The following is a 23,500-nucleotide window of genomic DNA, read 5'->3' on the forward strand; positions in this document are numbered from 1 at the left end:
GATCTTTTGTGTCGTGCGATCTTCTCAGATGGTCGACTTTAGGGGTAGTAAACCTCTATTCTAATTCAGTGCCTCGATTAAAACCCAGCAACCTGCATTTCATTTGGACATAACAGATTCAAAACAGTAAATTCTGCCTAAACGTTTTTCTCGTTCAAACTATCAAGGCTTTGAGGCGACGCAGAGACGAGTCAAGAAAAATGCATATCCCTCATCTGAGTTTACACGTTGTCTTTTGATGCCATTAGAGATTCGTTGACTTTTAATATGAAGATTAGTTGTAGTCAAGTATGGATCAGATGTATTTCACGCCATCAAATGCTGTTTTCTAAATGTTTTTCCTGATATAGTGGATCGTCATGTAGTTCTGGAATGCGCGTTCGCGTTTATTAGAAGGATTGTGAGCGCGAGTGGAAAGTGTTGGGTCTTCTGTACGTGGCAGCGACCAAAAACACTGCAAACCCTCTGAAACAGACAGTGGAGGGGTGTTTATAAAACTCTTTTACTGGGTCTGCCCCATCACACTTTACTTTCAACTCAAAACGAGGTAAGAGCTCATACATGTGTAATGGTTTTCATTTAACTCGATTGTTTGCTTTGTAACAAATCTGCATGTCATGCAACAGCATGATAGTGACTTAAACCTCTAACAGTTCACCGTTTATACAACCCTTATTACAATGTTTCTTATTCTAACGTTATCCGTTTTTTATTCAGAGTAGGCTATTGCAATCAGTTGCATGCACGTTTGAAAGTGCAGCTTATCAGTGGATGGTGACATGTAAGATGTGAAGCGGTGTTTTAATTCATGTAGTAAAATAATTGTGGATACGTTAGCCTACTTGTACGTTTAGTACTGCTTTATATTTCTTTTCATTCCTTGAACACCTTAAATACAACGTTTTAGGTTATATATGTGTAATACAATATAAATGTATAGTATAATATACTGTATTTATTTCACTTTTACTTTTCACTTATTGAATTCAAGGCTAAATCTAATTAACATGAATAAATATTAATTTATAAGAGCTAACATATGTGTCTGAATTCAGCTGAAGGTGTGAAATAATTGATTGTTTTATTAAGTTTTGCTGAAACTCAAGGCAAATCCTCATGGGGTGGACAGGAAATTTTCTAGAAGATGTCGTCATCGCTCTTGTTCACTGACTTCAGAAACATGTGAGAGTTTAGAAGAAGTGTTGGTTTGCTCTTAAAGTATAATTATTCTTTTTCAAACAGTACGCTAATATTACTTGCCTTGAGGCAAATTATTTGGTGAACATTGGTTTATTCATCTGAATTCCTAACTCTGTTCAGATGGAGCATGCTGATCATCGGTAAAGTGGGAATCGTGTCCTATTTTCCCACATGGAAGAATCTTCAGCTTTGTCCAATGACCTGTCAGCATTCAGAACCCTTAAGAAGGACCATTAGCACAAACAAGAACGGCTAAAGAGTCAAACACAGCTGAGTTTGCATGACAGGGAGTTTACTTTTAAAGTAGGTGCGAAGGCAGAGTCAATCTGAACTCCAGATGTTTAAGAAGTCGATTAAATCTGACTGTGTATTACTGTTTAATTAACTATTTGCCAAAGTGCTTGAATCAAGTTAAGAGTTAGTTCACCCAAAAATGAAAATGATCCCATAATTTACTCACCCTCAAGCCATCCTAGGTGCACATGACTTTCTTCTTTCAGCCAAACACAATCACAGTTATATTAAGAAAAATATCCTGGCTCTTCCAAGCATTAAAATGGGAGTGAATGGTACCTTAGATATTGATGCTCAAAAAAGCACATCCATCCATCCTAAAAGTAATAGGAGGATAGGAGTTTTATACATAATCTTCGCACAGATTGTGTTGGAATTGGATTGTGACTTCCTGAATCTAAAAACGAATGGAATCGTGAGGTCTCTATGGTGAACTTTTTTTTAAGAGACTTGTGGATTCTCTCTGTGGTTTCCATTTTGACTTTAACCAAGTTCACCCACGCCCAGTTACACTGTTTCGCGCTGGCAGGTTTTATGCTTTGACTGTAATGACTGGTCATTAGCTAAAGGAGTTGGTCACATTTGTACCAAAAAGTTTGTTGTTTGTGACAGTATCTAATTCCTCTTCTCAAAAACATAAAACGTTTTACATATACATTCAGTGGCTGTTATCTATATTACATCATATTTAAGTATTAATAATTTATAATAAATAAGCTACTTGACATGTAAACTGTATTCTGGTGAATGAATACTGGCTCCATTTCTTGGTATATTTAGAAAAGTGTTTGATCTGTAGTTTGTGGTTGCTTTACTGGCCTCACGTTTGGTCCCTATATAATCCCTAGATATGAATCAGCAGGTTCCTTCTTCAGTTCAGCTCACTTATGCCATCAGTTCTTATAAATGTAATGCATAGAACATGTTTAGAAACTTTTTGAGTCAGACATCAAGCTGAATATATTGGTCTCAGATTTTATTTAATTTCTTACCTCTATGCAAGTTGAATTGGTTGCTGTATAAAAATATATTGTTGTATAGTTGCTTAGTTACATGGCAAGTTTTCCAATCTACAGTACACAAGCACAATGGTCTATGTATCGTTTCTGGTCATACCTTTTTTTTTTTTATACTGTTCTTCAAGAAAACTCTGCAGCTGTTTCTTGACCCATTTGTGGTTAAACACCAGAGCTTTCTGCAGTCTATTCTCTGACATGGTTTAGTATTTAATGTCTGCCCTCAATCGTAAAAAAAAATACTTAACATGCATATGTGTAGACTTGCAAGCCTTGGTGACTCCTTTCAAAAACATAAATTGTAATGGTTCCAAACTTTTGACCGGTATTGTGTATACATACATTTATTATTTTGACAACCTCAGCAATGTTCAGTTAAAGACTTTAAGTCTAATGGGGATATACAGTACATCTGCACATTTCTAAAATGTCTGTTTGGTTTTCTTGTAGGTTTTGCTTGAAGATGGCAACATTTCTGGGGCTAGCGCTCTTGACTCTGCTCTTCTCTTCACCCACGCAAGCAGAAATCTTCACGTCAATCGGTAAATTTCTAAATAAAGTCATTCTATTTGCAACTGAACTTGCAGAGAGTAAGTAAACCTGTGAGTTTTACCATTGGAAAGTTGATTTCCCCAAACCGTGGCAATACTCTGGCTTTGTAGTGCTATCACAATGCAGCTGTTTGTTTGAGCTTCTTGTCCACCCCAACACAGCTGCTTGTCTCCAAAGTGGCTTATGAGGGGAGTGTTTGGCAAACATTACTTTTGCATTTCCATTTGGTGATACTAATCTTGCAGAAATTACACACTGATTCTTTAATGATAAACATTTCAAGAAATATTTTCAATATGCTATAAAACATACTGGAAACTTCCTTATTAGTCTAGAAATGGCTTCTATTGAAACCAAGTTGCCAAAACAACTCATTTTCTTCTTGCCAAGCCAGTGACTAAATGGTCAACTTAACACTGCTCCTCTTAGTAGCATGTAAATCAGCTTTAGCTTTATTTAGGGCTGTAGCGCCTATTGTTTCCGTTAGTTTTCTGCTTATTATTCCTCCCCAATGGGAGTCTATGGCAGCCCAATGAACCGTAAGTAGGAAAATCATGAAAATTGGCACTCTTGTAGTGATGGTAATGAATAGCAATCTGACCAATGTTTGGGGTCTCTAGGATCAACTCCATAGCGCCACCACTAGTTTAAAAAAATCACATTTGAAACAGTTGTAACTTTTGAAACCCTTTGATCAAGAAAATGTAAGCTTATTACACCTGATTCCTCTCATCATGCTGATCACATTCAACATCATACATTAAGACTCCGCCTATTACAGTACATTTTGAAAAGTACAGTATTCAGTTTTTTTCACTACTCATCCTTCAAAATTTGTCCCAATTCTTACGAAAATTGGCAGAAATTATCTTTGGAACGAGCCGCACAGAAATGAAATGACTGAATGGAATTTCAATACCCACTGGTCAAAAAAAAGTTATGATGTTGTGAACTTAACTAGGTCTACCCAAAATTGGTTCAGAGGCAGTATCTCAGGCAAACTTTGATCAATCAAAATGAAAATTGGTATGCTTCTTTGCAACCACGATCTAGGAGGCCATGCCAAATTTGGGAACAGTGCCATTGCCACCTATAAGTCATGAGATCTGAAAAATGGCGATTTTTGCTAATAACTTTTTAACAGTTTGTCAGAAAATCTGGGGTCATTTCCCATATGGCGGAAAGTCCAAATTAGTACTTGTATGCCAAGTTCATACAATACTTTTGTTTGACTCTCTGTTTAATTTAAAAAATAAATAAAATTCTGTCATTTAAAAATGTTCATTCTCACCTTGAATCTCTCTTCCATATCAAAGCAAAAGGCTGTCATCTCTGAGACCCATTAAGCTTAGTTACAGAATTTCCAGACAAAAGCAGGTTTAAATTGTTTAAACCATTTTTACTGGAACCATTTTACCAATGTTCTTTCAAAACATTTTTTTAAGAACTTACCGATATCAACATCAACATACAAAGAAACTTAAAAAAAAAACATTGATCTCATCATGCTGATCACACTCAACATCTTACATTAAGAAGTATAAATACTTTGGTTTTTAAAGTTACTTTTAAAGTTTTGAAACCAAATTAGCCTATTTTTTAGCTACTTTTGTAACCCATGGGACCATTGGAAGGGCTTGGCCCCGTGATGGCTGCTTGCAGCTATATTTTAAATTATGATTATATACAGAAAGCAATCAAGGAATGCTTCTAATCAAGACTTTATCTGTTCTACACTTTCACCAAAATTCCCATTCAGTGATGCTGTTTACACTGGACAATGCAATGGGAGTAGATCTAAATATAATGCAAGAATCAACCCTTTATATCATGTCTCGACAGCTGAAATATTAAAAAAGTAAATCTTTTCCAAAGTGTTCCACACTTAATACATACTTCATGTGGTAATATATATCTCAGTCATGGCTGGCTTTGCTGAAGGATAGTAAAGCTTTTTGGTAAATAAATGTGCCAAATCATGTGCTTTTTTGGTTCTGTGCTCTTTTTTTCTTATGGTACAATTTGTCCACCTCCTTTCATAGGCCAAATGACAGACCTGATATTTACAGAGAGAGAGCTTGTCAAATCCCTGAAAGAATACATTGAGGCGGAAGAGTTGAAACTTGAAGCTGTGAAGAGGTGATTCTTTAACTAAAATATTTTTTTTTTGTATGACTTCACGTGAACCCATGACTCATTTGTGTGTTTATTTTTTTTGGGTGTTCATCAGCTGGGCTAATAAACTAGATCTGTTGACACATGCTTCCACGTCGGACCCCGAAGGCTTCCTGGCTCACCCGGTGAACGCCTACAAGCTTATGAAGAGACTCAACACAGAGTGGTCGGAGTTAGAGAGCCTGGTGCTACAAGACCCATCAGATGGTACAGTCTATCTACCGTTTTCCTAAGCCCCATGATGCATGTGCAAATTATGGGAGTAACTTCTGTTAAACTGTGAACAGTCAGTGAAAAATCCTGGGTATAATGAGATGACATTATTCTACTTACCCTTCATCCATTGAAAATTTTAAGGAAATTTAAAAGTGTAAAAGCATTAACAAATTACTATAACAGACCCCAAAAGCTTTATTATTTCCACAGCAATATTACGGACAGTTAAATATTGCTGTGGTAACATGTGTCCGCATCATGTAACACGTTGCATTAATCAAAAATGTTCATTAACTGGAACATTTTCGTAATTTTGACGGACATTAAATGTAGTACATGCTTTAGAAAGATTGCAGTAAACACTGCTAATATGGATTGAAAGTGAAAAAGGGGAGGCGATTACATTTTAAAGCATCCGTGTGAAAACAAACCTGGAAAGAGACGTGAGGATTTGGGGAGAAAAACGAGAGATTCTTAGTGGATTCCAGTGAATTATGGAATATATTGTGAATTAAATCGGAAGAGCAGACCACAAATGCTCAGTATATGTTGTCATTTTTCATAATGGTACTGCAGAATGCAAAAAAAAAAAAAAAAGGAAATAATCAGGAGGAAAATAATGCAGCGACTGAAAAGCTTTTCCACAGATATTCTTGTCATCCCACGTCACATTAAAATACCAAACGTTATGCCACTTTAAAATACCATGTTAAGTCTGAACATGAAATTTTACAGCTCATTCAGTCAAACTGATGGATAAGGATTATTTCTAGCACAACTTTATGATTTGAAATCATTTGTTTCAGTCTTTTTGAGTGGAACTTCCCCAAACCGGAAGTGGCTCTCATAATCTAAAACGCCGTTTAGGCTCGTCAGGAAAAAGGTGGATACGTTTATCACAAAGAAGTCGTGGTAGATTTAACTTGAGAAAGTTGTTTTGAAGAATCATATAATCAAAGAAAATGGTCTGCAACTTTATGACAGTTTTATGTATTTTGACATACCATGATTTTGATGTACAGTTTTATCTTTTGGCTCTATCTTTAAGCTTCTTTTTGATATGCGACATGCTGAAGAAAATGTTTAACATGAATGAATGAATATGGCATTTATATAGCGCTTTCATATGTACTACTGTACACCCAAAGCGCTTTACAATCATCTCTCCTCATCCACTGGGATGATGTGATGACAGCGGCGCCAGTGCGCTCACCACACACACACCAGAGGAGAGAGAGTGATAGAGCCTATTCAGTGGAAGGTGATGTGTGATGGATATGACGGAACATGTTTGAACTGGTGGATGGTAGAGATTCCAGACCAGGTCAAATTTAATTTAATACCATTTAAAACGCTTATAATAATATAAACAGTTATATATATACTAGAGGTTGACCGATATTGATCTCTCTGAAGTCTGCAAGGTTTGAGCAATGAAATGTTTATTAGATATTCAAAGATTTGTTTAAATGTTATAAATGTTTATGTAAATGAGAAAGTATTATAGTGTTTGCCTTTTTATTACTAATAATATAAAAGCAAACACTATAATAATTTTTCATATACCGTTTACTTTCTTTGTTTAACAATTCTATCTAATAACGTATTAGATAGGACTGTTAAACAGTAACGTAAAATAATTAAGACTCATCAGCTTCAAGTCCCGCTTCTGACACATCTGCCAAACAGAGAAACTTATTGGCCGATGCCGATATTTATAAAATGCCGATGTTTATAAAATGCCGATATATCAGTCGCCCACTGATATACAGTACACACTCCTGGTCAAATGTTTGTAATCATTAAAGGAATAGCTCACCCTAAAATGAAACTAGGTCATCATTTACTCACCCTGGTGTTGTTCTAATGCCGTATGCCCTTCAGTCTTTGATGGACCACAAAAGGAGAATTTAACAAATGTACCTCTCGCGCTCGTCTATATAATGGCAGTGAATAGCGACCAGCATCAAGCTTTTTAAAAAAGACGCAGAAGTGTCACAGAATAATCCGATGCGGCACATGCCATATGTTCCTAATGTTCTAGGGGTATACAATAGGGTTTTATGAAAAACAAACCAAAATTGAATGTATTATTTAAAGCTGCAGTCCATAGCTTTTTTGGGTTAAAAATGATCCAAAATAAATTTGAGCAAGTACGTCACCAGCCAGTGTTCAGAACTCTCTGCTTGCCGTAGCTCCGTAGCTTGTAATAATGTTTTTAACTCCAGTGGTACTGGTGGATTTCCACGGGAAATTCGAGCATGTGTTTGCGTCATTACGTCACATCTGTCCACATAAAGAAGAGTCTCGGCTAGTCGGCTATGAGTGTGAGGATGCTGGAGATTTATAGCTGTTTCTCACAGCACTTGATATAATTAAACTTATCAATTTAATGGTGGATCCAGAAAGGTTCAAACGACAATCACCAGTGACAACTGGAGGTTCACCAGTGTAAAATGCAAAAGACTTCGGACTTCGGAGAAAAAAAGAGATTGCAACCGGCCCATGTGAAAACAAGGATAAATATCGGAAGGCCATTAAATGTCACGCAATGCTGATGTTGTTAACATTAACAATTTGAGAACAAAGTATATTTTGCATGGTATGACGTGATATGATAAGCGATCGTTAGATTTAATCAGCGCGATTTACTGCAATGCTTTTCTTCCCTTAGTTGGTCAGAACTAAAGTTGATGTTACTTGTTCAGACGACATTTTCCGGTGAAAATTCTCATGTTGGTCATACTTCCCAAAAAGTAGAATCTGTGATTGCGAACGCCAGTATCCACACCGGCGGCGACTGACAGCCGCACGTTCTCCTCAAAACATTGGATTCATCCGCGCTGTGCCGAGCCGAGGCACAACCCACGTAAAGTTGATAATTCCGCGAATAACTGCAATTGCAGATTTCGAACAGAGATGGCGACAAAGAGGGAAAACTACGGACTGCAGCTTTAACAAAATTCTTGACTTTGGCCGTTGGGCTTCTCTGCACAGCTGCACGACGTGCACATTTGTGAAACCATTACCGTCTCAGTTCACTCTGTTTTGCTCAGAAAAACACACAAGTTGTGAGAAACCAAGATCAACAAAAATGCAACATAAATACAACTCAAACTGCAAATCTGCAAGCATATAGTACACTCATTTACACTATATAGCACATCTCAACTGCCTGGTTGTTTGTGAATAGAGTCAGTCACTGCAGCTGCTCATGTATTTTCACTCTCACCCTAATGCGAACTTGTGTGAGCATGTGTTGCAGTATGTTGACACGTGCAGTTCTTGAGAATGTTTCCACTTAAAATGAAAGTCAAGGATAATGTACAGTCAGCCAGTCACAGGAAGTAACCCTGACAGGGAGATCAGGACCCCAACATTAAGCAGATTATTACGAAATACATACATACTCTTGAGTTAAAATCTCTTTATAATGCGAGAAGATCGATCACCAGGTGGCTTGCAGCCGAGAGACATGCAACTACCACAGCTGGAAAGAGCTGGAAATCAGTTAGTTTAACTCATTATTCAAAAATATTTGACCTCATAATACTGCCATTGGTGTACTGTACTTGATTCTCATTGGGCAAAGCACTGTGTCATTAAAAGTAATCAGTTTTTCATTCTTAAATCTTTTTTTTTTTTTTTTTTTTTTTTTAGCAAATACCAGATACCTTCAAGCCATGTCTAATAAAAAAGAAAAAAACTTTTTTCTCTCTCCCTCTCTCTTTCCCTCTGAAGGCTTCATATCAAACATGTCAGTGCACAGACAGTTTTTCCCTGATGAGGAGGATGAGAAGGGAGCAGCCAAAGCGCTCATGCGTCTGCAGGACACGTATAAACTGGACTCGGAGAGTTTCTCCAAAGGCAAACTGCCAGGTCAGAGGCAGCAAGCGGGTAACTCACACTCTTGTTTCGAGATCTCTTTGTGTTCATTTTATACAGGGCTTGCGGTGACAAAACGCAACCCATCATTGCAACACTTAAATGGGGAACAAATTTAAATACACCCTCACTATCAGTGCAATGGGTTTCTGAGACTTCAATAGCCTCTTCATGAGAATTCACTAATGTTTTTAGTGAATGTATGTGCTTATTTCCTAGTTTTTATTAGGGCACCAAGCACCTATTGTATCCGTTGGTTCTTCTTCTTATTATTATTACTATTCCATTTCTTCTTCTTCTTCTTCCGCTCTGGAAGTGTATGGCACCCCAAAGAACCGCTTGCGTGAAAGTTATGAAATTTGGCACATTGATAGAGGACAGTCTAAACTGTCATCATAGCAAATTTGGAGTCTCTACCTCAATCCCACTATTTTAAATTGGAATTGTACTTTGTTTTGGTAATATGGCATTTAATACTAAGGATATTCTTTGTTTTGCTCCTTAATTTTGAATAAGACACGTCCAACTGTGCGTCATTCTGTGCTGTCTGTGAACAAGCCAGTTTTAGTATGTCAGTGAATAATCACTAACTATGTGCTTTATGGGAATTTTCCTGAAAAGATAATAAGCAAATGAGCCAGATTTCCAATATAAAGGTCCAATATCAAATCCTTACTAAGTCCAGTGATAAATGATGTGATGTTCTGTCCACAGGGGTGCGCTACAATGCTCTGTTGACGGTGGATGACTGCTTTGACATGGGGAAACTGGCCTACAGTGAGAGTGACTACTATCATTCAGTGCTGTGGATGCAGCAGGCGCTGAGACAGATGGACTCGGGAGAGGACGCCAAGACGATCAAGGCTGATGTTTTAGATTATCTTAGTTACTCTGTCTATCAGATGGGGGATCTGCCACGAGCCATCGAACTCACCCGACGCTTGGTGGCCATTGGTAGGCCATTGTCTCTCTCTCTTGAAAGTGTTATCTCCAAATAAAAAGCACATTAAGAGAATTTTAGAATGTAATTCATATCATATTATAAAACGGTTAGTTCCAGTCCTTGATTCTGATTGGTCAATAGCTGTGTTTTATTCACAATAAAACACGGCTATGAGTGTTTCACCCAGCGGTTCAATTTATCACTACGCAACCACTCTTAGCAACGTAAACATATGTTTGTTCTCATTAATATTGTTCATTGAAGCTTATAGAGTATTTTGAGAGATCGAGTGAGGGAGTGTACCTGCATTGACAGGAAATGTAGCATTTTCCTTCAGGTCAGTCCTGTATTTGTAATAGAAAAATCAGTTTGAATGTCCGCTGCAATATCTTGTTCTTTTAACAGTTAAGTGGTTTTCCCATGGCCAGACACACTAATCATTTGTCAGTTGCGTCTTGCTTCTCTGTGTTCACAAGTTTCAGTGCTTTCAGTATAAAAGTCTTCTCTACTGACTGACTCACTCAGAAAGTCTTTGCCTGTCTAAAGTCTAATGGCACAATAATGTAACTTCTGTTGCTGTTCACAGTCAGGGACTATTTTTTCCAGCGGAAGGAAGGCTTTTAGTGATATTACTTCATGAAAGTTGCATTGTTACATAATTTTTGGCTTTAATATTTGTATTGTGTGGTAACCGTTTTATAAGGTACTTGAGACTAGTGATGTATCGTGAATAAGTCACGGCTGACTCTGCTTCAAGTCGTGCCTAACAACGCCCTTCAGCCGTGACTTATTCACGATACAGCACAGCCTCTCGTACCTTATTGTAGTGCTGGGCGGTATGACCAAAAATCCACATCACGGTATTTTTCAAAATTATATCGGTTTCACAGTAAATGACGGTATTATTATTTTTCAAGCATGACTAGGTGTTAACCACATTTTCTACCCATGAGCATTAATACATAGAGGCAGGAAGAAGTACTTTAAACCAGCCTTTACAGGGACAATTAGGGCCAGATTCGGGTTTCGGGACAACAGTTTAGATTTCGGGACTGTCCCGAATTTTTCGGGACGTCTGGTCACCCTACCAGTGCAACAGTGAAAAGACCCTCTCAAACAGTGTCGCGTTCCCAGCGCTGTTAAAGCCACATACACCGGTATTGCGGTATAATAAAAATTCATATCATAACAAAAATAAACACCGGTATTCGGTATGAACCGGTATACCGCCCAGCACTACCTCATTGCTTTGCTTACACATAATTAAATATTATATAGATTATAAGGAAAATATCCTTAATACCAGATACATTTTTTGGCTGTATTTCTTGCCTGCAATGCATCATTAAAAAGTAAACTAACCATCGCGATTCATGCGTGTCCTATGCTGTGTGTGTACGTGCAGATCCCAGCCACCAGAGGGCAGGAGGAAATCTGCGCTACTTCGAGCGTCTGCTGTCGAAGGAGCTGAGGGACATGGGTCGCAGCCAACAGCAGCTCGCGGACGAGAGGCCCATTCAGCTCGACACTTACGAGCGGCCCAAAGACTACCTGCCCGAGAGAGAGGTCTATGAGGCGCTGTGCAGGGGCGAGGGCGTCAAGCTGGTGAGCACTCATGCAGGAGGATTCGGGAAAGCTGATTGCTGAATTATTTGCACTTAAAGTCAAATTTTTGCTTTCATTAGCAGATGTTATTTACAGTGTCTCATGTTTCAAACTGTGTTTATTGTGTAGTATTGTGAATATGTACACTACCGTTAAAATGTTTTGGATCAGTACGATTTTTTTAATGTTTCTGAAAAAATTCTCTTATGCTCTTATTATTACAAATTAATATAATCGTTTTCTATTTTAATATAATTGAAAATATAATTTATTCATTTGATCAAAGCTGAATTTTCAGCATCATTACTTCAATCTTCAGTGTCACATGATCCTTCAGAAATCATTCTAATATGATGATTTAGTGCTTACAAATGAAGATGTTTTTGATGAAGTCTGAGAGCTTTCTGTCTCTCCATTGACAGCTACGCAACTACCACTTTGACACTTCAAAAAGTTCATACAGAAATCATAAAACTAATCCACGTTTTGAGTGGTTTACTCCAAATTTTCTGAAGCGACATGATCGCTTTATATGAACAAATTGAACTTAAGCTTGTATTCACATATGTATTTGAACGTGTTTTTTTTCTTTTTCAGTTCAGTGTCTTGCCATAGAATTCCATTGATCTAAATCTAATTTAAATATGAACAAAATGTTTTGATGATTTAAAATCATCCTAAATAAGCTGTAGGTTCTTATAAAATATCTCATAATCCTAAAATGTCGGCAAGCTTTTTTATTTAATCTTAATTTCCCGACAGACTCTGAAGAGACGTAGCAGACTGTTCTGCCGTTATCAGGACGGCAACAGGAACCCGCGTCTGTTGCTGAAGCCGATGAAGGAGGAGGATGAGTGGGACAGTCCTCACATCGTCCGCTTTCTGGAAGCCCTGTCTGACGAAGAGATCGAGAAGATCAAGGAGTTAGCCAAACCCAAGGTCAGTATTAAACCAGTAGACCAGTTCAAAGGAATAGTTCATCCAAAGATCACACATACCATATGAGCCCATTTGTGTGTTTATTTTGAAAAAGACAAAGCAATAGAAAAATGACTTGTTTTACATCAAATTGTGATCCGACAATCTGAGGTTTGAAGAAACTGGCTCAGTGTTGATAGGAATTCAAAAATGCAATAAAGAGAAATGTAAATAAATAGCAATCATTTCTGTTTTAGGGAGTTGAACAAGATGCTGTAAAACAATAAAACTCCATGAAAACAGTTGATAACCATATGAAATGAAAACCATTTACAAGCCTTTTGAGCCAAACAGATTTGTTGATATAATCCATAAATATCACTTTATTTTGGTCAATAGAACATAGATGTAACTGCACCATTGTTCTCCTGTAATAAACCCACTAAGCTAAGAACATCATACAAAAAGCATTTGCTGATTTAATCCAAGAAAATGAACTTTACCCACTTGATTGTGGAGACAAGCTGAGAAAAAATGTGTTACAGTCACTATACTAAAAATAAAGTCTGCGTTGACAACATGATACTTTTTCAAGGCTTTTTACAGGTTCGCAGTTAAACAAGGCCATTTCTGTTTGCCAGGTTATGACATCTGAGAAAGCATGTAAAGCTTAGTCTTAAAAGGCGCACTTTTACTACTTACTTGTGTCATTTCAAATCTGTATGCTGTTATTTTTTCTGTGCAAAAGAAAAATATAATTGTTAAAGAATCTTCAAGCAGCTTTTAAATACAATAGCAGTTCATATGTCTCCAAAAAAAAGTTATATTTTCTCTTCACAAATAAATCGCTTACTACTACTACTACATGTGACTATGTCTGAAAACTATGAATGCTAGGTTTGACTGAAATTAAGATTATCAGTGAACAACTACTGAAGTTTTGGTCTGTTCATCACACAGAGAATAAAAAAAAAATATCACAAAACTGGTTAGGAATGACACAAGCGTGAGAAACCAATGACAGCATTTTTTTATTTTTGGATGAACTATCCTTTTAAGTCTTGTAATCTAGTTCCCAGAGCTCAGTCTCTGTGAAATGTGAAGAAACTGAAATATTGTGCATGTTTGGCTAATAATGAGTTATTCTCTGCAGCTCGCGAGGGCCACAGTGAGAGATCCTAAAACCGGCGTTCTGACGGTTGCCCATTATAGAGTTTCCAAAAGGTGAGCACATCTCATATATATCAGATCATTTAATTGTGTTCATGTCTGGCTTTATTAGAAGAACATAAGGTGAGGTAACTAGGGCTGGGCGATATAATGCTAGAACTGTTAACTGATTTTGCCATACCATTTATATTACAATAGATAGAATAGATACAATTCTGCTCTTAAGTGTATTCTAGCCTGGCCAAACTATAACCAGAAAACCGTTTTAGGCTTGTTTAATTAGCAGGGAATGGAAAAGAAGGATGAAGTAATGTGAAAATAAGAAGACATCTCCACAGCTGCGATTATCTTGAACAACAGTGCTCTTGCTCATGGTGATATTGCTGGTTTCTTCATTCAATTTCCAGCAAAATAACTAGATTATGATATATACTGTACCTGTACTGTCAGTGTTTCCCACAGGATTTAGTGAAACTGTGGTGTGGTGAAACTGTTTTTTTTTGTTTTTTTTTAGTTAAATTCATAAATCTGGTGCAATTTTTGAGGGTTCAAAATGAAGAGCTCCAACCCATGTTCAGTGTGCAACTTGAACAAAGAAAAAGTCAGAGCATTGACTTGTAACTGAACTTTAAAGGGGGCTCAAACCTCTTTTTAGTTGTGATATTTCACTACATAATTATAATAATAATGTTGTTATAATATTATTCCAATCACAGTAATAGCCATATATTGTAAAACAAATCCACTGAAAAATAAATGAAACTTTCATAATTAGTTTTGTCCTAATTTATATAACACTAACACTTGAGCTTTTATTTTGACGGAAACTGCAGACGAGCTTTTATTTTGGCAAAAACAAGTTTACAAACACGTCTCATTACAAATCTAGTGAAATGCTGTAATCTAGCAACTATGCAAATGTAAAAAAAAAACATCGTAACTGGTTTCCCAAATGCACGCTAAACTCAGCACATGCACAGATGAGTTCACTGCATTCATTCACTGTGAACTGAGACACGGAGCTGATCACGTGCTGATCGTGTGAGCGAAGTGCAAACAGACAGTCTTTTGATAAGGACAAAAAGCCTTATCGTGCTTTCGGTTTTAGTTAGTTTGACAGCAATGGCGAAAAACACGACATTAAAGACCTTTTATGTTATTATGAGAAGTTTAAATACATTTTCGGGCCGCCAGAGTCTGGTTAATGAATGGGAAGCACTGAAATCTATTTGTGGCGTTCAATGTTGATATTATCAGTATATGGGAAACCCATAACAAAAACTCTTCTGTTATTTGGTCATAGTGCTCACCCCTAGGTGTTACATTAATGAGTGTGCTTGTTTGTATTGAGATACAGACGTTTAACAGACTTTTGTCTATTAGCGGTTTTGTCATTATTGGATTCTGTTCTGGTGTGTCTACAGCGCGTGGCTAGAAGGAGAAGATGATCCAGTGATCGCGCGGGTCAATCAGAGAATAGAGGACATCACCGGATTAACTGTGGACACTGCAGAACTGCTACAGGTGATTCACGTCTCTTCTCCATTGACTTCAGGCTCACATCAGTGTAATGTAGAATATGTAGAACCAGTGTAATTATACAAATACGTGCAGAGTAATATTAGCTAACATGTACTTGCTATATAATTCGGGTTGGGGTTTTGTTTAGGGTTAGTTGCTTGTAATTGTTCATAATTTACTGTTAATACTATAGTATGTACATGTAAGATGTGTAACAGGGACACTGCAAAATAAAGCAATACTGCAAAACTTGAAACAATAAAATTGTACAATTATGTACACAATATTTCTCAATGAACAGTTTTGATTAGTTCACAGCCTCTCCAGGTATTTAAACAAAAATTTAAACTGAAGTTTTGGGAATGATGCATTGCATTGTGGTAAATGGTACACTAGTGCAAGGCTCATGATATGTTGTTTGCTGATGTGATAATTAATCGTCTCTGTTCTGATTTGATAACAGAATCTTCTTATGAATTGTGTTGCATCTTAGGTTGCTAACTATGGCGTTGGAGGTCAATATGAACCACATTATGATTTCTCAAGGGTAAGAACTGCATTTCTTTCAATTATGTGGCATGATATTTCACACCAAAACAATCATGGGCATGTGCATGAAGAAATATTAGTAATTTTTCTCTGACAATAAAGGAATTCTATATTTCTATTTTAATTCAATTTTTTACTGTCAATTGACACACAACATCCATGTCTCATCTTTATCCATAATTTATCCATAGAACATTTGTTTAGGCCCTTTCCAATCTTGGTTGGGAGAAGTAACATTTCATTAGAAATAAATAAAGAATGAACAAACAGTTCATTAACAGTTGAGCCCAAGCCTCCGTTACTAATTCTAAAACGACACTTTAGCACTAGTAACGAAGAAACGTTGAGTCGCTTCATTTAAAATCTTAAAGGGTTAGTTCACCCAAAAATGAAAATTCTGTCAGTAATTACTCACCCTCATGTTGTTCCAACCATGTAAGTCTTTCGTTCATCTTCGGAACACAAATTAAGATATTTTTGATGAAATCTGACAGAATTTTGACTCCTCCATAGGCTTCCAGTGTGACCGAAACTCACCGGCCCAGAATAGTTATTAAAACATCGTTAAAATAGTCCAAGTAACTACAGTGGCACTACATTAAGTTTATCATTATTCATTTCCTTCTCTCTGGGCCTCGTAGTGTTTTTGCGCTGCGCGTCTGTGTTGCACGTCATCACGCAACACACACATGACCGGCGTCGGCCAATAGTGAGCCTACGTGGTGACGTGTAACACAGACGCGCTGCGCAAAAACACTACGCGAACCAACTAGACATCCAGAGAGAAGGAAATGAATAGTGGAATAAAGTCGTTATTTTTGTTTGTTTTTGCACACAAAAAGTATTCTCGTCGCTTGATATCCTTAAGATTGAACCACTGGAGTCACTTGGACTATATTAACGATCTCTTTAATAACTATTCTGGGCCAGCAAGTTTCGGTCACACTGGAAGCCTATGGAGGAGTGAAACATGGCTCAGATTTCATCAAAAATATCTTAATTTGTGTTCCGAAGATGAACGAAGGTCTTACGCGGTTGGAACAACATGAGGGTGAGTAATTACTGACAGAATTTTAATTTTTGGGTGAACTAACCCTTTAATATTGGATTATGTAGAGAACCGTTTTATGGTATTATGAGAGAGATCGACTAAACGAGTGTATTACCTGCATCTGATACAGCATTCATTCTTCAGGTCGATGTCCATTATATTATATTCATTATAAAACATCAGTTTGAAGGTCCGCTGAGGAAAGCAATATCTTTGTCTTTGGCAGCACTTAAACAACTTCCTTGTATACAACCAGTCACTCTTTTCCGCCATCTAATGGCGTAATAATGTACAGTACAGGTCAAAAGTTTGGAAACATTACGTTTTTTTATATTTTTGAAAGAAGTCTCTAATGCTTATCAAGGCTGTGTTTATTATGATAAAAAATGCAGAAAAAAACAGTAATATTGTGAAATATTGTTACAACTTAAAATAATAGTTTTCTATTTGAATATACTTTAAAAAATAATTTATTCCTGTGATGCAAAGCTGAATTTTCAGCATCATTACTCCAGTCTATCACATGATCCTTTAGAAATCATAATAATATTATTATGAGTGTTGGAAACAGTTCTGCTGCCTAATATATCTGATGAATAAAAGGTTAAAAAGAACTGCATTTATTCAAAATAAAAAAATATTTTCTAATAATATAAATCTTCTTTACTATCACTTTTTATCAATTTAACACATCCTTGCTGAATAAAAGTATTGATTTATTTCAAAAAAAGAAAGAAAGAATTTTTTTTTTTTTTTTTTTTCATCAAAATATCCTACAAAAGTATCACAGGTTAAGAAAAAATATTAAGCAGCAGAACTGTTTCCAACTTTGATAATGAATCCTCATATTAGAATGATTTCTAAAGGATCATTTGATAGACTGGAGTAATGATCCTGAAAATTCAGCTTTGCATCACAGAAATAAATGATCATTTAAAGTATAATAAATTGAAAACCAATTATTTTAAATTGTAATAATATCAATATTATTTATGCCCGCGCACTGAAGCGTTATTTATTTATTTAATTCAAAATTACTATCAGATTTAATGTTATACCTTGACAAACTATACATAATCAAAAAGATATAATACTCAATCACAATATTTAAAAAAAAAATATGTATTTTTGATCAAATAAATGCAGGCTTGATGAGCAGAAGAAACTTCTTTCAGAAAAACATTAAAAATAGTAATGTTTCCAAACTTTTGACCTGTACTGTAACTTTCACTGAAGTCCATCTCACGATCACTAACGGACCCTTTCTCAATACTAAACAAGGCATATTATTTATAAAAAATTATATTTATTGAACAACAATATTTAAATGAACAACAATCGCCATTATAAAAGACAATAGCAGATACACACAAGCAAACATTTCAGTCAAACGTACAAAAGCAGCACTTTAGTACAGGATTTAAGTTAAATAGCCTAAATAAGAAGTTATGAAACTTTCTGCTGAAACTGATTTGCTCTGGAACATGCAATAGATTAATAAGACCAAAGATTGCTTGTTTGATATTCCCGAAATAAATTATATCTCGTTTAACCACTATCTACATACAATAAGAGCCAGTGGCTAATTCCCGGAGGACTGGCCGAGATGAAGCTGTTCTCTGAGCGCTGAACGCCTGGAGCTGAGCATCTGCAAACGCGTCTCAACAGACTGTAGAATAGGCGCTATGTTTATATACAGTATGAGTCACATATTTGTGGTCTAAATAACTACATTCTTGCCTAAAAAACTCTTAAAACTACATTTCGTGACACAACAACAGTAGTATTTTTTTACAACGATACAAACGATAAAACGGTTGCAGTGCTGATACTGGGGGAATATCGCACGGCTGGAAAAGGCTCTCATCCAATCAGATTCGAGAACCAGAACGGTTGTATAAATTAAAATAAATAACAGAAGTGTAGTAAATGCATATAAAATTTGATATAAAGTAATTGCCACCCAATACCCTACGACTTCCAAGTGCTACTATTTTATTTACGATATAAAAAACAAACAGAAGATCTGGGTTCTCCAACTAAAAAAATGACAAAGTTTACTGTCAACAGCAGCATGACAAATAAAGTGACTACAACAACACAGCTTAACAACAAAATGACAGAAAGAAATAAAGCTCAACAGAATAGCTTCAGTCTGACACACACACACACACACACACACACTCTCTTCAGTGAGCAGTTGTGATAGAGTGGCAGTAAACAGTGACCCGCGTCTTCCCCCGGATAATAACTCACTGCTTTAGAAAGAAAAAGATCATTTTTGGCCTAGGACATGGTACATTTAAAGGGATAGTTCACCCAAAAATGAAAATTCTGTCATCATTTACTCACCCTCAAGTTGTTCCAAACCTGTATGAGTTTCTTTGTTCTGCTGAACACAAAGGAAGATATTTGGAAGAATGTTTGTAATCAACAGATCTCAGTCCCCATTGACTACCATAGTAGGAAAAAAATATACTATGGTAGTCAATGGGGACTGAGATCTGTTTGGTCACAAACATTCTTCCAAATATCTTCCTTTGTGTTCAGCAGAACAAAGAAACTCATACAGGTTTGGAACAACTTGAGGGCGAGTAAATGATGACAGAATTTTCATTTTTGGGTGAACTATCCCTTTAATTGAATTTTGGAATTATTATTTATATGTAAGTATGTGTTTATGTGGGGGTAATGTGTGTCACTTGATGGCTAAAAAAAAGTGCCTGTGATGTAAATGTTGGAATAGAAGTTTGTATATAGTTTATTGCTGGTGGTAATAAGTTTCCTGATACTTTTATTGGGATTTTTATTGATTGATTGAAAACTTGATTGATTGATTGAACTTGAATGCATTAGTGTTTTTGACAAATCACTAGAGCTAAAGTATTTTCTTATTGTTTTAGATTGAGTACATGTTTGAGAATTGATTTGACACCCAACACTCAGTTTTTTGTTGTTGTTGTGCACATAAGCATATGAAGAGTACAGTAAGTTGCCTCCGAGGCAGAGGTATTCCCCTGCTGCACTTCAGTCTGGTTTAAAAGTTACACACGTCTGTTGCAGCGTCCTTTTGACAGCAACCTCAAGGTTGATGGAAATAGACTTGCCACCTATCTGAACTACGTAAGTACATGTGTGTGCGCTCGGAGACGAGCGTTTCTTGCCTCTCTGCCTGTCTTTACTCTAAAATTTTATCTTCATAGAAAGATGAACCTGATGCTTTCAAATCATTAGGCACTGGAAATCGTGTGGCTACTTTTTTAAATTATGTAAGTATGTGTATCTCGTGGTGCCTGGTCCCAGAACTCATGTGTTATATGATTACTCTTGACTTGGCATCAGGTCTCGTGTCATCGGCTACTGTGGATCCACATGAACACACACACACAACACCAGTGGATCTCAGCCTGGGACACAAAACAAGCATTCAAATAATTTCAACATATACACATTTTTGATATTTCTTGGTTACACTTTATTGCGATGTCCCACTTCAGACATTCTTCTAAAACATAAGTAACCTGTCAACTAACTCTCATTAGATTATTAGTAGACTGTTTGTAGACACTGAAACACTGATGACATGTTGATGTTGATGTTAATGATCTTTCTACGTTACAGATGAGTGATGTTCAGGCAGGTGGAGCGACGGTTTTTCCGGATTTTGGTGCTGTTATCTGGCCTAGAAAGGTACGCACACTAAACCTTAAATAAAACATGAATGAAATAATTACGTCAATGATGATGGTTCTGCCTTATTCACATTCTAACTGAATAAAGAAACTGATTAAGATAACAGGAACTAACCACTTTTTTTTTGGGGGGGGGGGGGGGGTATTTAAAGGAACACGCCGACTTTTTGGGACTTTAGCTTATTCACCGTATCCCCCAGAGTTAGATAAGTCCATACATACCCTTCTCATCTCCGTGCGTGCCGTAACTCTGTCTGACGCACCCCCCGCTAGCCTAGCTTAGCACAAAGACTGGAGGTAAATGGCTCCAGCTAGCATACTGCTCCCAATAAGTGACAAAATAAATAAGCATTGGCGAATAACAATGTCCGCTTTCCCGAACTGTCACCTTTCCCTTGTGTCAGTTTCAAAATCTACCTTAAGCCTTGCCAATCAATGTCAAATAAATATTTTGTGATCATTTTTTAAAAGAATTTTAAGTAAATATAGGTTGGTTTAATTGGTTACACTTTATTTTAAGGTGTCCTTGTTACAGTGTATTGATACATTTTAAGTACTGAGTAATATAATAATGAACTGCATGTACTTACTATAGGGTTAGGATTAGGGCTTGGTTTAGGGTTAGTTGCATGTAATTTTGCACAATTTAAAGTTATAACTATTACTACAGTAACTAGTAACAAGGAAACTAAAATAAAGTGTTACCGTTTAATCTCATATATTGGAAACATATCGGCCAATCGGATCTGACATCAGCTTGTAGTGTTTTACATTTTACAGATGCAGCGTTTAAACCATAGACTGTAACGAAATATGGGCATAGTGTCCGTGACGTCACCCGTAGTGTTTCTGAAGAGCGTTTTTGAAGCCCAAAGTGGGCGGAGCCGGCCGTCGCCATCTTGACAATCGCGAATAACCGAAAATGGGCAAAAAGGCGGGATTAGCTGAGGTGACGTGATGCTAACAGACAAACGGCTAGTAGTGACATCAGCGGCAATCCACCTGTCACTCAAGTGGCCACGCCCTTAATCAAGCTGAACTTTAAGCTGAACCCCCTCACAGTCGTCATGAACGGCAAAATTAGCTATATAGACCAAAACCACTTTTTGTACCAGACTGTAAACATGTTTTTTTTCTGCTGCAAAGTTGGGCATTTTAACATGGGGGTTTATGGGATTGGCTCTCTTCTGCAGCCTGTCTCTAGTGGCCAGTCGATGAACTGCAGTTTAAGTCACTTCAGTGTTGGTTTCAAGAGAGAGACTGGAAGGTTACCGCTTGGTTTGAACTCCTATCCTCCTCTTTCTGTAGGGAACAGCGGTGTTCTGGTACAACCTCTTTAAAAGTGGAGAAGGAGACTACAGAACGAGACACGCAGCCTGTCCTGTTCTAGTAGGCAGTAAATGGGGTAAGTGGACTAAATACAGTCTCGGCGAACAAATGCCGGCAATGCTCATTAATAGGTTGCTGTTCAATTACTTTTTAATTGCAAAAATCACGTTCTTTTTTTTTTTTATGTTCATTTTATTGTAGTTAAACAAATATTAATCTACCATGGCATGAAAAGTAGGTTGTTTTAAAGCCATCAAATATCAATTTGCATTTACAAGTTCCTCTCATTTGGCAGTTTCAAACAAATGGATCCACGAGAGAGGTCAAGAGTTCAGACGACCATGTGGCCTGACCGAAGTGGACTGATCCAGCGTTTGAGCTCGGCTCTACCGTCTGTGCCTTGACTCGGCAAACACGGACACAGTCACACACTCCAGAACATGCATCAGATCCAGTCAGGACTCACTGCTATGAGATATGAGCAGGGCTTCATCAGGGCTTCATTCATTTCTCTTTTATCTCCTTTTCCCATTGCTTAAACCTTCTTGGCAGATTCAACTGGAGTATCACGTCAGTGAACTCTCACTGTGTTCATGTAATGCATAAATTATTGTTCTTCAGTGTTTATTTTGTATTGTTTTGCAATAAAAATATCTAAATTTGAAGTTATGCTTCTTTGTCTGCAACACTTTTCCTTTTTTTTTATGGAAATTTTCCATAGACATGATTTTAATACTGTACAAACTGTATATTTTATCCCTTAATTCTAGCCCTAAACACAACCCTCACAGAAAACTTTTTTATTTAATAACACACACACACAAACAAATGTATACGACTCGAGCACTGTTCATATATTTAATTTTTATTGTGACATTCAGTACATTATTATAGTCTTTAGAATTCAAGTGAATATAAACCAGGAATAACGAAAAGATTATGACATTTTGAAACGACTCTCCTCAAGCATAAGCAGCCTCTGTGATGACCTGTTTCTCTATTAGATTTGATTTAGTAATGTTTTTACTGTAAACACACCCGCTGGTTGTGACCACAGCTCTCTTTCAACATGAAGACCTCAATGTCTAAGTATGTTACCTGGTGTAATTACTGAGATGCCTAACCTGTCATTGTGAGCGTGGGTCTGATCATAGGAGATTATTGAGTCAGACAATAACACAATTAGCTGTAATCTGTTTTTTGGAAAGGTGTGACTTAACTCTCCACATTGCATCATTATAATAGAGACCAGTTTTGCCTTGAACAGAATGAGACTGAACGTTCAGCTCAACTAACGGCTCGAAATGGACGCAAAGTGGATTGTGTTATTATCAACATGCTGGATGTCCTGTGTTGCTGTGAATGAATTCTACTCTTCAACAGG

The 23,500-nt window shown here is 36.9% G+C and overlaps 1 protein-coding gene across 2 annotated transcripts; it reads left to right on the plus strand.

Annotated features, from left to right (window-relative positions):
- p4ha2 (procollagen-proline, 2-oxoglutarate 4-dioxygenase (proline 4-hydroxylase), alpha polypeptide 2) lies at nt 1-22,781 on the plus strand. Of its 2 annotated transcripts, none has more exons than XM_084386844.1 (15): nt 1-547; nt 2,961-3,052; nt 5,105-5,201; nt 5,293-5,444; nt 9,195-9,350; nt 10,053-10,292; nt 11,687-11,886; nt 12,649-12,825; nt 13,958-14,028; nt 15,399-15,498; nt 15,989-16,042; nt 20,299-20,364; nt 20,717-20,785; nt 22,096-22,192; nt 22,412-22,781. In XM_084386844.1, exons 2-15 carry the CDS (start codon nt 2,974-2,976, stop codon nt 22,480-22,482), a joined length of 1,629 nt encoding a protein of 542 aa, XP_084242970.1. In that variant the 5' UTR covers nt 1-547; nt 2,961-2,973; the 3' UTR covers nt 22,483-22,781. The 2 variants fall into 2 exon arrangements, with proteins under 2 accessions (XP_084242970.1, XP_084242971.1); XM_084386845.1 differs by having other exon boundaries at nt 393-547; nt 9,195-9,332.
- Nucleotides 22,782-23,500: the final 719 nt, after the last annotated feature.

Source organism: Rutilus rutilus (genome assembly GCF_951802725.1).
Source record: "Rutilus rutilus genome assembly, chromosome: 18".
Lineage (NCBI taxonomy): Eukaryota > Metazoa > Chordata > Actinopteri > Cypriniformes > Leuciscidae > Rutilus > Rutilus rutilus.